The sequence below is a fragment of the Arachis hypogaea genome, chromosome 5 (assembly GCF_003086295.3).
Source record: "Arachis hypogaea cultivar Tifrunner chromosome 5, arahy.Tifrunner.gnm2.J5K5, whole genome shotgun sequence".
In the NCBI taxonomy this organism is placed as follows: Eukaryota; Viridiplantae; Streptophyta; class Magnoliopsida; order Fabales; family Fabaceae; genus Arachis; species Arachis hypogaea.
In genome coordinates, this window is record NC_092040.1 from 115,295,791 (window position 1) to 115,310,701 (window position 14,911).

At 36.0% G+C, this 14,911-nt stretch overlaps 2 protein-coding genes across 2 annotated transcripts; one reads left to right on the forward strand and one right to left on the reverse strand.

The window, feature by feature from the left end:
• Nucleotides 1-36: 36 nt before the first annotated feature.
• Nucleotides 37-1,510, reverse strand: LOC112803090 (uncharacterized). Its single transcript, XM_025846568.3, has one exon. The coding sequence runs from the start codon at nucleotides 998-1,000 to the stop codon at nucleotides 485-487; it is 516 nt and encodes a 171-aa protein (XP_025702353.1). The 5' UTR covers nucleotides 1,001-1,510; the 3' UTR covers nucleotides 37-484.
• Nucleotides 1,511-10,732: 9,222 nt separating this feature from the next.
• Nucleotides 10,733-14,754, forward strand: LOC112803091 (uncharacterized). Its single transcript, XM_025846569.3, has 2 exons — nucleotides 10,733-13,839; nucleotides 14,151-14,754. Exons 1-2 carry the CDS (start codon nucleotides 11,262-11,264, stop codon nucleotides 14,447-14,449), a joined length of 2,877 nt encoding a protein of 958 aa, XP_025702354.1. The 5' UTR covers nucleotides 10,733-11,261; the 3' UTR covers nucleotides 14,450-14,754.
• The last annotated feature ends 157 nt before the right edge of the window (nucleotides 14,755-14,911 follow it).

Here is a 14,911-nt window from a genome sequence, read left to right on the forward strand (position 1 = left end):
TGTTCAAATTTGATGCATATACTATACAAAATAGGATTAAAACAAAATGTAGAGCCCATGGACAAGCTTGGTCCAATAGGCAGGTAAAGTGTCCTGTTTCCAGCTATCATGTTCATACAATAATGCAAGGAATGATAGGGGGAAAAAGGATTTATCATAATAATAAACAAAAAATGAATAATGGAAATTAGATTATTGTGCTTATTTTCCTTCCTCTACCAAAACAAGAAGATTATAGTGCCACTTTAAAAGCCTAAAACTTCATCTAATTGGCTTGGCTAAAAAAGATTAGAACAGAACCAATAGGAACATATGTGACATGTAACAATGAATGAAAGAAAATTTCTCTCTATAATTTATATCTACATTGCATTTGATGAGGCATAGCTCTCCAGTGATAAGGATTAAGCCCCTCACCATAGACTAATAAAAGGCTTTCTAATTTTATACCTGATTGACATAAATCACCACAGGAAAAGGATCATTATCTTACTCTCCTTCTTGGTTGCTTTTGATAGTTGTTAACAGAGAAGAGCTTCTTCAACACCTTCACAATCACCACCATGCTAGGCCTATTGATATTCTTAGTTGCTGGAACTAGTGCACCATTATTATTATTATTATTGGCAAATCTTGATGAAGCTGGAGTAGCACATCTGAATTCAACAACTTCTCTTGAAGAAGATGTAGCAGAAGAACCTGTTGTTGAAGAACACATCAACTCCTCATTGAAATCCTCCCACAACAAGTCCATTTTCTCTTCTTCCTCATCATCATCCAACAAAGTTCGTTGTTGAATTCTGGTCTCAACTGATGAGAAGCTCTTCCTCTGAACCTGAGATATCAGTTTTGCTCCAAAGAAATCACCATCTTCTTCTCCTTTGTTTCTTTGGTATGGATTAGGAGATGCTGCTGGTGATAGATTCCACAAAGGAGGTGAATCAATGGCATGTGCATGAGTATCACTGATTCTAGGGAAACTGAATTCATCTGTATCCATGGCTTGGATAATCAGAATTCTAAAAGATTGAAAAGAAATTATGAATGGATTTTGATTAGGTTTGTGAAGGTGGACCTTGAAGTTGTTTAGGGAGGGGTTTTAGACTTTTAGTTCAACTGCTGCAAAAACCAAAGCAAGAATGATATGTGTGCTTTCTCTCTCTATGATCTTGTTTACTAACTATCTCATTACACAAGTCTTTCAAGCAAGTTTATGGCCACTCATAAGTAGGCCAGGGCCATAGATGTCTAAACATAACAAAAGGCAACCACTCATTTCCTTTGCTTAAATTTGTTGAAAACAATAATTGATACACAATATATCTATAAAAGAAAGTGAAGTAAGAATCAATAAAAGATGTATTTTTCCCATATTTATGCAAGAGGGTACCTTAATAACAATGTATGAGAACAATAGTATGGTTTTTAAGATTTATGTACATAAGAACCGTATTCTTTTAAGAGCAGCCAAAGGGGGATTATTATGCTCATTATCGCCGGATTGGTAGGGGAGAAGTCATTCATTAAGGTAGTAATTTTTCCAAATATTGGTGTTGACTATTGGAGCCATGAAAGGGATATTGGTTCAATCTCTATATAGCTTGTCTTAGTGTTGGGGCTCCACAATGGACACTTGTCTTAGTCGTCTCTTTATAATTTCGATGGTGATATACAATTATGGACGTTATTATGAAGAGTTTGCAATTTTCCTTTGCATTATATTTATTATTTGTTACGGGCAACAAAAATACAGTTAAATGGTGCACCTCATTTTTATAACTTATTGAGTATACTCTTTTATTTGTGTTATTGGAACTTGTTGAGTGCTGAACTGCTGTTAATTAGACTATATATAAAATGTTAAATAACACTTTTACCACTTTTGTTCCACTACTTCCAATATGATATATAGGAGTTATATTAAGGGATAAACAACATATATATATATATATATATATATATATATATGACAGATCAGATATGAATGCATAAGTTGACATAAATAAACTTAATTTTTCAACCAAAAAACTAATATTGTGCATTATTTACTTGACATCCTCAAGTGGCACTCTTGTGGGTGCCTTAATTAATCCCACCATGTGTTTTTCTCTTTATAACGTTTTCTTTTTTTAGAGTCTTGATGAATATGAATGAAAGAATAAATGTGTAAATTAACTGTTCTTATTTTCATATGACCCTATAAATGTTGATGAGTCAATTTGTTGGTAAATTGCTTCAGGCTTAATTTAGTTCTCCTTGTCATTTTCAAGTACTTAAAGCTCTATTAAAAAAAAATTTGTTAAATTAGACTCTCGATGTATTATCTTTCTTGATTTACTTTCTATTCTATTATCCACCTCATTAATATATACTTACAAATAAATTCTCTATTTCAATTCAATTTTTAGTTTTTTACTAACAGATATACATATGGAGCTAATTAAACTAGTGATATTTGTTCAAGATTGATAAAAAAAAAATTGCATTTGCACTTAATAAAATGGGCTGCACCTATTAGAACAATCCTCCTTTAACCTCTCCCCTTTTTTTTCCTCAAAATCTTCAAATAGCTTTTGAAAAAAATAAAATAAAATAAAATAAAATTTATGAGTTAAATACTCTGAAGATCATTATCTTCAGATTATTGGATAGGGCATTCATAGAATATATTTTCTAGTATGGCTTTTTGAAACGAGAAAATGAAATTAGAGAATTGATTGATAATTTGTTTTATACTAGAAAATTTTTATTGAATTTTTTTAATTAAATATAATAATTGAATTGAATATTGTATTAACTTATAAAATTCAAAGTAATTAAAACTAAGATTATGAAACTATATATCATAGATCATGATAACTTTTATTTTGTATGCTTTTTCCCTTTTGGATATCTTAAAAGAAATATCAAATTAATTTATTTATCAAAAGACACATGAGAAATTATTTAAATGTCGATCTAATCGGAAATTATTTTATATATGTGAGTTCAAAATGTAGTAAAGGATGAGAAATATCTTACTAATAATCTAATAAATATTGGTTAAGTTATTAAACATTTACCTTCTTTTCAAATTTTAATTGTGTATAGTTATTAAATGGGTTAAATACTTTTTTCGTCCCTAAAGTTTGGAATAAAAATTAAATTTATCCCCAACCTTTTTTTGTTATTAAAATCATCATCAACTTTTACAAATACTTTAAAATCATCCTCCCCTCAATTAACGAATTTTTTCGGACACTTTTATCCTTGAAGTCTTTAACGCTTCGTTTTCATTCCTGCGAAAAGTATTCGGTGTCTCATTTACATTACACAATAGAAAACTGATGTTTCACTTTCAATGATACCCTAAGAGAGGTTCATCGTCATCTGAAGAGTATCGTTACTGCATTTGGACTACGTTAACAAGGGTGTGGAAGGAGGCCGTTCTGCTGTTGTCATCTCGATTCAAGTATGTATGCACCATTGGTTTTGGTTTTGTGGAGCTTGAACGTAATAATATTGTAATGGATTCCGTTATTTTCCTAAAACTGCTAGCATTTGATTTAAAGTTTTTTTGTTTTTTCGTTTTAGGGGATGTGAAGCTTTAATCTAAGTGTCTACCATGGGGTCGATTTGGATATGATAATGGGATATTGCAGTATATAGGGGGACAAAAGACACTCATTGAAGACGTTGAGAGTGATTGTTGGTCTGTATTTGAGGCATATGCAGAGTCAAGACAGTTTGGGTACACAAAGAATAATATACCAGCTTTGTGATATAAAGATCCAACAATTGAATGGTTAGAGAAAGATCTGAAGTTATTTGCTGCTGATAGAGATGCACTTGAGATGTGTAGAATAGCAGAGTTGAGGAGTCATGTTGAGATGTTTGTGGTGCATGAGGTTGAGGATGCTGACGATTTTCCTGAAGTTGAGTATATTGATGTTGGAGGAAAAATAGAGAAAATCCTAGGAATCAGTTGGTAGTTTATGAGGGTGAACAAGGTCAACAGGTGAAAAATGATAATGTGGAACAAGTTAATGAAGGAGATAACTTGCACCCACATGTGGCTGCCGAAAATGCACGGGATGAATCGAACAGTGATGATGATGGTGATGATGAGGAGTTATTCCGTCTGATCTTGAGGTTAACAGTGCATATGACATTCATTTTACAGATAATGAAGAGGAGTATGATGATGAGAGTGGGTTTGAAGAACTGACAAGTGCTAAAGATGGTGATCAGGTTGATAAAGAAAAAGGAGTTGTGAATGGTGATTTTAGTGATGAAGAAGACTTCAATAGTGATGAAATAGATTTGGATTATGAAGTTGGTGGTGGTTCAGATAAGGAGGATAGACAAGCAGAAGATAACTATGACACAAAGAGGTATCCAATTCATAAGGATGTTAAAGACATGACGAGTTATAAGTGAGAGGTGGAAACTGTATTTACTTCAAGAGAGGAATTTAAAGATATTGTAATAGCATATGCAGTACAAACAAGAAGGGGGATCAGGTATGCCAAGCTTGACTTGGTTAGAGTGAGGGCTGTTTGTCAGTCGGGTTGTCCTTTTTTGGTTATATGCTACAAAAATGATTGAGGAAACAACTTGTCTATGAACCTTAAGCATACTTGTGGTCAGTTACATAGGGTTGTGATAATGCATACTTCGTGGCTGAGTAGAGTTTTTAAGAAGAATGTGGAACATAACTCAAAGGTGAAGATAAAGAAATTGGTGAACAAGACACAAAGGAAGTGAAATATGACTGTGACAACGTCAATGACAGCAAGGTCAAGACAAGCTACATTGGATGAAATACAAGAAACTTATAAGAAGCAGTCTAAGAGGATCGCTAATTATTGCTCAGAGTTGTTACGGGCTAATCTAGGATTAACAGTGAAGCTCAAGGTACAAAGGTCCCCTGATTTTGAGATTGAGGTGCAGCACTCTTCATTGAACAACTTCTGCATATTTCAAAGAATATATGTATGTTTAGATACTTGCAAAAAGTGCTTTTTGCACTGTAGGAGATTTATTGGGTTGGATGACTATTTTCTCAAGATACCTTAGGGGGACAGTTGTTGACTGGGATAGGTTGGGACCCTAATGATCAAATGCTTCCAATTGCATATGCCATCGTCGAGTCAGAGACTAAAGACACCTGAAAATGGTTTCTCCAGCTGCTAATTGATGATTTTAGGTCTGAGACAATTGGTAGATCAACCTTCATGTCTGATCAGCAGAAGGTAAACAATTATTGTGTTAACTTTTATTTATTGAATCATTTAACTCTGATTAATAATATTTTTATAACACAAATGTTTACCTCCTTTGTTAGGGTCTAATGCCCGCTTTTGATGAAGTCATCCCAGGTGTAGACTACAAGTTTTGTGTCTGCCATATGTACAACAACTTTAGAAAAAAATTTTCTGAACTGCACTTGAAGTAATTGATGTGGAGGTGTGCAAAGGCTACACACTGAAAGGAGTGGGAGAGAGAGATGTCAGTCATCCAAAAGGTCAATGTGGAGGCTCACAGGCATCTGAATGTTATTCCTCATAGATTTTGGAGCAGGTCCAGATTTAACTTTCATTCTAAACACGACACTCTTATAAACATGTGTGAAAGTTTTAATGGTGCAATAGTAGAGTCCAAGAAAAAGCCTACTATTACTATGTTGGAAGAAATTAGGATTAATTTGATTAGTAGATGGGTTGTTAATAGAGAAAGAATTTAAAAGTTTAATGGTACAATTTTACCTCGAATTAGAAAGAAGGTAGAGAAGAGGGGCAGGTCAGCTGGTGAGTGGAGGCCTTATTAGTCTGCTACTCAGACATATGAGGTTGTAAATAGGTTAGACAAATATGCTGATGATTTGTCTGCTCGTGAGTGTTCTTGTAGGAAGTGGCAGCTCAGTGGCATTCCATGCACACATGCCATCAGCTGCATCAACTTTAAAGGTCTTGATATGGATGCATATGTTGATGACTGCTACAAGAAAGAGGCCTATGTCAGGTGCTATGATTCGGTAATCAACCCTCTAAATGGCTCAAATTCATGGGAGAAGACTGACTTTGATGATGTGATGCTACCACCCTATCGGAAGCCTAGCCACAGACCAGTGAAAAAGAGGAATAGAGGACCTGATGAAGCTGAGGATAGAAGCCAGTCTTACTTGTCTAGGAGGGGGCAGATTCAGAGGTGCTCAAACTGTAGTGAATCAGGCCACAAAAGGGGAGGATGCAAGAAGCCACTCCTCCCTGTAAGTGTATTTACAATATGCATGTTAGGGTTATATTGCAATGGTTGATTAAATGTAATGTTTGCTATATTTCAGGCCCAACCACCTAAGTTACCTACTGTCAAGAAAACCAATGGAGGGAGGAAGAGTTCATCTTCAACACCCACAATCAGGTCTAAGTCATCATTACAGCCTGCTGTCCAATCTGCTACTAGAAGGAGGAAGAGGTCCAATCTGCAACAAAAATTATCATCACAACCCCAACCAGCCACCAGCACATCACCCACAACCAGGTCTAAGTCATCCCAACCTAAGTCCAAGCCCACATCACCATCATCTAGGCCTAACACACCAGCAGTAGCTACTCTCCACCGTAAGCACAAGATAAAGCCCATCAGAAGCTCAACACAATCACCATTAGTGCCTAAGGAGAAGGATGCATCTAGCTCAAGCCAACCAGTCAAGAATGTCTCCATCAATCACAACATTGCACTACATGTGTCTCCAAGAAACTTGAGGTTGATGGCAAAACTTTCTCCAAGAACTTGGGAAAAATTTTAAAAATTTGAGATAATTTAAGATGTTGTTATGTTAATGTAGTGCTGAGTTGATTATACTCTATGTTTGTGAGACTTTATTTTGGCTGAAACTTATTACATACTGTTTATGCTTATTGTTGTTTAGATAGCAATAGAGTTACTCTAGATTTGTAGTGACTGAAGTTTTTTATCTTTTGTTGTTATTTTCCTTTAACTAGATAATATTTTATTCTGGGTCCAACTGTCAACTAATGAATTTGATAGTGACTGAAGTTTCCATCTTTTGTTGTTGTTTAGATATGCTTATTAATGAATTTGACATAGTTGTGTTTTAATAAATGTGCTTGCAGTGCTCTTTTTTTTTTCCAAAGATAATAGGTTATATTTCATTAATTATTAAAAAATGAAATACAAAGATGTCCAAAAGCAGGACAGCATAATAAAAAGTGGGGATTTTCCAAAAATACTACACTGAAGGTATTCATCCAATGGTGCGTGGTCGAAAAACGAAGAAAAATCTTAAAGAAGAAATAATGATAAATCAAATTGAATGCATCTAAGAGCTTGGCTCATGGAGATGACGACTTAAACTGTGAGTTCTTTGGATTTCACGGAGCAACTTGACAGAGCTTGCTAGAATGGCAGACGGCATAGAAATAGAACCTTCAAAAATCAACTGGTTGCGAGCTTTCTAGCAGTTCCAGCAAATGATGGCAAACAATTGAGGATTACGGTCAGTATTCTTCAACGGGTTAAGTATCTCTGTTGATGCAATCCACCATGTCCAAAAGTCGTTAGAACTATGAGGGGAAAGACAGTCACGAAGATAACTCTGAGACCATACGTCTTTAATTCTAGAGCAATCGATCAAACAATGAGTGACTGTTTTCGTTGCTTCATGACAGCAAGGGCATATTGGTGATATAGATGGGATGCGGTGATGAATCTGAGCAAGCACCGGAAGTCGGCCATGGAGAGCTTTCCAGATAAATAGCTTAATTTTGTGAGGCAAGTTCAACTTTCATAGATCAATCCACGGCTTTTTCTGTTGCATATAATTAGGGCAAAGCTCCAGAGGCGGATGGTAAAATAAATAGCCAATTTTGTAACCTGAAGCTGTATCATATTGCTTGGATTTGTTCAAATCCCATTGCAATTTGTCCCTACTCTGCTGAATTTTAACTGACAAAATTATGTTTGCAACGTCTTGGGGAAATAGTTCTTGAATGAGATTCTGATTCCAATTTCTATCTTCAGTAATTAGATCTTTAACTCTTGGAAATAACTCAGAAATAGCCTGTCTATTTGGCATGTCAGAAATCATTAAAGGATACGGAGGAGGCAGCCAAGGATCCTCAAAGGTTCGGATATCCTCACCAGTACCCACAGCCCAATTAAGACCTTTTTCAACAATCTTTCGGCCTTCCAGTATGCTCCTCCATCCCCAAGAAGGTAAGACTCCAATTTCTGCCGTTATAGCATTACCATTGCTAAAGTATTTACCTCTTAAGATTTTGGATAATAAGGAAGTAGGCTGTGTTACAAGTCGCCAAAACTGTTTGCCTAAAAGCGCCAGATTTTGGATTCTGAGATCTTTAAATCCAAGGCCTCCTTCTTTTCGTGAGCGAGTCATAGTGTCCCAGCTAATCCAAGCCATCCTCCTTTCAGAACCTTTTTGTCCCCACCAGAACTGAGAAAGTAGAGAGTGAATTTCCGAAATTAAACCATCAGGCAACTTGAAGCAAGACAATGTATAAATAGGAATAGCTTCTCCCACTGCCTTAAGCAATACGTGTCTACCACCTGACGAAAGAAGATTGCGCTTCCACCCTTGGATTCTTTTCTGAACCTTTTCTTTGATCATACTAAAAGAAGCCCTTTTCGATTTAGAGACTGTAGAAGGCAAACCAAGGTATTTATCCTGAGCCCCAATATGATTAATATTCATAGAGTTAGCCAGTAGTGTACGAGTAGTGGACGGAGTGTTGTGGCTAAAGAATACAGCAGATTTATTAAGATTTACCCTCTGGCCACTGATGCTTTCATAAGAATTCAATAAATGCAGGATATTTGAACATGCTTCAGGATTAGCCTTACAGAATAAAATGGAATCATCAGCAAACAGGAGGTGGTTGACCTTGGGACATCGCCTATGTATCTGAAGACCCTGAATTAGTCTATTTTGTTCTGCCTTGTGTAGCAAGAAGGAGAGACCTTCTGCACAAAAAAGAAAAAGATAGGGGGATAGAGGATCTCCTTGTCGAATACCTCTATTTGGTTTGAAGAAACCATAAGGTTGTCCTTCCACAATAACAGAATAAGAAACAGTTGTTACTAATTCTCGAATCCACATGATCCATCGAGAGTCAAAACCAAACTTCTCCAATATAAACCAAAGAAAGTGTCATTCCACCCTATCATATGCCTTACTTATATCTAATTTTAATAAATGTGCTTGCAGTGCTCTTTGATGTTAATTCATATTGCATATTGCATATTATACATTATTAAAGCAGGTTATGGTATACCAATTTCGTTGACACAATTCTTAAGTAACAATTTCAGATTACCATATTCAGTTTCATTGTCAATTTCTTATCAAATTACAGATACACAATTTCACTTACATAATTTTTTACCAATCTACAAAAACCAAACTCATTAACACAAACTCTGTCCAACCACAACAATAGATTTTCATTAACAGAATACATGTCAAGTTACAAAACTCAATTTCATTCAAACAAAAACGCTCAGGTAATAACACAATTTCATTAAAGTCTAAATACATCCTAACTAAAGGCTCCCTATTTTCTCCCTTGATTTCATCAAACCATTTTCAGAGGCATTACATAAGGTAGCCCCTGCTATTGATTCAACAAAATCTGCAACCAGAAAAAAATAACCAACCATGCCAAACACTACAGCAACCTTCAACTTTTACTCAAAGTCCCTCACTTTTGCTTTTAAGGCTACAACTTTCCTCTTCAACCTTGCAACCCGCGGATCTTCAATTTCAGCTTTTGGGTATGCCCAACGGAAAAACTGACACTCTTCTTTAATCTACAGGATCCCACCATAGTCAGTCCCCAGAAACAAAATATACAATCAATCAAGAACAAAAATCCAAAAACGCACATCATAGTAGACGCAGTCCCAAAATCGTTGATCAAGGTTGTTTTTTGTTCCCAAAATTCATAGCACAGGTCTCTCACCATGCCCACAAAGAAGCTCCATCTTTTGCGCAGACGAACGACTTCGTGACGACCTTGAGCTCTCCAAAGCCATGACTGCACTGCAACCTCTGGAACCCTAACAGACGTTCTATTATTTTGGTTGGTGGTGAGATTTTGATTTAATCTCTATCTCTCCAATCAGTTATAAAAAAAATAACTTATTTTTTTAATCTAAAGGCATCAACTACCGGTAACAATTTAAAGGGTAAAAGTGTTTGAAAAAATTCGTTAATGAAGGGGAGGATGATTTTAAAGTGTTTGTGAGTGTTGAAGATGATTTTAATAACAAAAAAAGTCAGAGACAAATCTAATTTTTACCCCAAAATTTATAAAATTATATATTATAGATCGATCATGATAATTTTTATTTTGTTTGCTTTTTCCCTCTTGAATATCTTAATAGAAATATCAAATCAGTTTATTTATCAAAAGACACATGAAAAATTATTTAAATGTGGATCTAATTGGAAATTATTTTATATTTGTGAATTTAAAATGTAGTAAAGGATGAGAAATATATTACTAATAATCTAATAATTATTAGTAAGTTATTGAAGAATTACCTTCTTTTCAAATTTTAATTGTGTATAGTTATTAAATTATGAAATTTTGCAAGATTGGTCTTTAGTAGAAGGACTTTGTGAGTTGTGAGTCCTCGCATTCCGTGTGGTTTAAGTTGCAGATACGCGTCTTTGAATAAATCAGCAGCATTCAGTTCTGCAACAACTACAACACATTTTCCACTTTTTCACTTTTCTAATTCCAAAACATCCAATCCCATCATCATGCCACTCTCCTTAGTCAAACTCCTCTGAACTTCATCATACTAATTGAAATTTATCCTTTTATGCATGAATAATTTAGTTTATTTAGCTAAATGTGTATTACTATCAAAATGATTTTAAATAAACATGATGAAGTATGAACATACATATTATTTTAAATAAAAAAGTGTTGGTCAAGGTCAATGTGTTTGAACTTTGAACATTGTGTGTGTAATTGCAGTGCATGTCACAGAGATGAGTGAGTGAGAGACCCGGCAATGTGAGTCAACTCCACTGCTACTCCCAAGTCCCAATACATACGCTTGCACGCTTTTCCTTCCACCTTCCACACCTTCAAACTCAATAACTAAATTAAAACACACCCATTTTATTAATCTGCAATACACTATCTTACACACATACTCACATATTCTCAGTTATCCATGTTCACTTGAATCCACAATAAAATATCACACACACACTCCAATAAAACATGGCCAGGTATGAGTACATGTACACCTCTTTCCTTTGTGTTTTTCTTCTCTATTGCTGCTACTGCCCCATCATGGTGATGTCTCAGCTATCTCAAAACCAAACTAGCACCATGGCCAATCTCTCCAAGCTACTTGGTACCTCTGTTCCATGGAATAGTGGCAATCATTCAAATCCATGTTCATGGAATGGAGTCACTTGTGACTCTACCAAATCCCATGTCATCATGATTTCTCTATCTGGGAACTCTCTCTCTTCCAGTGACTTCCTTCCTGTTCTTTGCCAACTTGAAACCCTGCAGCATCTTGATGTATCCAACAACAGTCTCGCCTCAATCCCTGATGAGTTCATTACTGAATGCGGAAAGATGAAGTACTTAAAGCTGCTGAATTTCAGTAGAAACCTCTTATCAGGTTCTTTACCTACTTTCCTTGGTTTTGATGCACTTGAATACCTGGACATGTCTTTCAATGTATTGGGAAGTAGTATTGATATTCAGTTAGATGAAATGATTAGGCTCAAGAGTTTGAACCTTACTCACAACAACTTCAATGGTGCTCTTCCCACCAAATTGGGCAAGTCCATGGTTCTGGAGCAACTTGTGCTCTCTAACAACCAATTTCAAGGAGAAATCCCTGAAGAACTGTTTAGTTATGAAAACTTGACTTCGATTGATCTCGGGGGAAATACCCTTTCAGGTGCAATTCCTACCCATATTGTACAGCTATCTAAGTTGCAAACTTTGATTCTTTCCTCTAATCACCTCAGTGGTCCAATTCCAATCTCAATCCTGAACATCACAACCCTTGTAAGATTTGCTGCAAACCTGAACCGTTTCAATGGTTCTTTACCTTCTGACATTTCAAATAATCTTATCAGTTTGGATCTTAGTGGCAATAATTTGTCTGGTCCCATTCCAAAAAACATTTTATCTTCACCAAAAATGGAGGTTGTGGATTTGTCCAATAATACTTTGAGTGGAACATTGTTACTCACAAGTATTTCTCCTAGCATGATCAGGTTGAGATTAGGGAACAATTTGCTGAAGGGAGACATTCCCTCAGATGCTTTTGTAAAAGCTCAGAATTTGACATACTTGGAGCTGGAAAGTAATGCACTGACAGGAGCAATTCCAGCTATATTGGGTTCTTGCCTCAACCTGGCATTGCTGGATTTGTCTCAGAATCATTTGAGTGGGACATTGCCACTAGAGCTTGGAAATCTTCGCAATCTTCAAGTCTTAAAACTTCAAATGAACAAGTTTAATGGCACAATCACAACTCCATTTCAAATTGGCCAACTACAAAAGTTGTTAACACTGAATTTGAGCCAGAACTCTTTGACCGGATCGATTCCATCCCAGATATCAAGCTTGAGCAACCTTAAGTTCCTGAACTTGCAAATGAACAACCTGAGTGGTTCCATACCTCCATCCATTGGCATCTCAAAAAGCCTTCTGGATCTTCAACTAGGTGGAAACCAACTAAGTGGTGCTATCCCAAGTATGCCAATATCTCTACAGGTTGCCGTGAATCTTAGTCACAACAACTTTAGTGGATCCATTCCCAGCAGTTTGAGTAGTTTGGATAACCTGGAAATATTGGATCTCTCGTATAACAAATTTTCTGGTGGAGTTCCTGGTGATCTAGCCGGAATGTCATCTTTGACAGAGTTGTTACTTACTAACAACAATCAGCTTTCTGGTGTTCTTCCAAAATTTACCCATTTTGTTCAAGTTGAATACAATGGAACCAGTTTAGTACTGGCTCCTACATCGGACAACCCAACACCGAGCTATTACCCGGGATCTAGAAAGAAGGGATCATCTGTTGTTGTGGCAATCCTTGTTGCAATTGCAGCAGCCGTGTTTCTTGTTGGCCTTGTCACTCTGCTGCTTGTACTTGTGTCACGACACTATTCGAAGGTTAACGATGAGAATATACATTCAGGTGAAGATCATCGCCTTCCTCAGGTTGTCCAAAGTCATTTGTTAACTCTTAATGGTCTCCACAGATCAAACATTGACTTCTCCAAGGCCATGGAAGCAGTTGCTGAAACATCCAATGTTACTTTGAAGACCAGGTTTTCAACTTATTACAAGGCCATCATGCCATCTGGATCAATCTATTTTGTCAAGAAGATGAATTCAACTGAAAGGGCATTGCCAGCGAGCAGCCATGTTAGAATTGGGAAAGAGATGGAGGTCTTGGCGAAATTGAACAATTCAAATGTCATGACTCCTTTAGCCTATGTTTTGTCCAGTCATGCAGTTTACACATTATATGAGTTTGTCTCAAATGGTTCCCTCTTTGATGTTCTTCATCATGGAAGCATGGGAAACTCTTTGGATTGGGCTAGCAGATATAGTATAGCAGTTGGTGTGGCTCAAGGTCTCTCTTTTCTTCATGGCATCACCTCAAGTCCATTACTACTTCTTGATCTGTCAAGTAAAAGTATTATGCTCAAGTCCCTCAAGGAGCCTCTGGTTGGAGATATTGAACACTACAAGGTCATTGATCCTTCCAAAAGTACAGGAAATTTTTCTGCTCTTGCTGGTTCTGTTGGCTATGTTCCTCCAGGTAAGAAACTCTCCTACATTCGATTCCAATTAGTTTTTCATTAGTTAGAATAATACTATATATGTAGGAGAATGTCAAATTTTGGATCAACCTTTAATTTTGAGTGCTACTTATTAACAAAGTTATTCCTTAACCAATATTCACATAGTGTTAGTCATGATCTTATTTGCTCAACTGATTCTGCCTAATTCAGATTACAAAGAGAATTTGAGTAAAATCACCAAATACTAGATGTGCACAGGACCTTGAAAGTGCATTCAACTCATGCATGTACCTTAACTTGCTGTGTTTGTTGGTTGGTTGATTGGCAGAGTATGCATACACAATGACAGTAACAGTGGCTGGGAATGTATATAGCTTTGGGGTCATCCTGCTTGAACTGCTGACTGGAAAGCCTGCAGTGACAGAGGGAACCGAATTGGTGAAGTGGGTTTTGCATAATTCAATGAACAAAGATTACATTCTTGATTCTAATGTTAGCAAAACATCCCAAGCTGTGAGAAACCAGATGCTAGCAGTTCTGCAGATTGCTCTTGTTTGTGTTAGTACATCCCCAGAAACAAGACCAAAGATGAAGAGTGTGCTAAGAATGCTTCTTAATGCTAGATAGATGAAGTCATCATAGTATTTGTTCTGCAAGGTTGCAATGAAATAAATCTTCTAAGTAGGAACTTTTCCTTTCTAGCATAGAATTTACAGATGAAAGATAGAATATCTGATAGCACAGATTTTGCTTAGTATGCTATTTTTGTATAGTGAAATCATATTAGATCATACATACAAGTGTTGATGTCATTTAGTTTAAGGTGTTGGATTCTAGATCCTCCCATTCCAGAGGAAAATTTTAAGAAGGATCTAAACTTTATCAAGGATTTTATATACATATTAATACTATGATAGCAATGTTATTTTCTATTACAGTGTTTTGCTCATGCTCCAAATTATTCAATGTCATATTGGGTGTTTTTGCCTGCGTTGCATTTTTTAAAGGAAAACGAAAATGATCGTTAAATATATATTTCTATCATAATACTAATTTGGTATAACTGTGTAAGACTTCACAAAAAAGGAC

What these genes read in the sequence shown, in the direction of transcription:
- LOC112803090 (XM_025846568.3), bottom strand. Translation starts at nt 1,000, where the DNA reads ATGGATACAGATGAATTCAGTTTCCCTAGAATCAGTGATACTCATGCA.
- LOC112803091 (XM_025846569.3), top strand. Translation starts at nt 11,262, where the DNA reads ATGGCCAGGTATGAGTACATGTACACCTCTTTCCTTTGTGTTTTTCTT. An exon ending in TGTTGGCTATGTTCCTCCAG is followed by an intron (nt 13,840 to 14,150) that starts GTAAGAAACTCT and finishes GTTGATTGGCAG; the next exon opens with AGTATGCATACACAATGACA.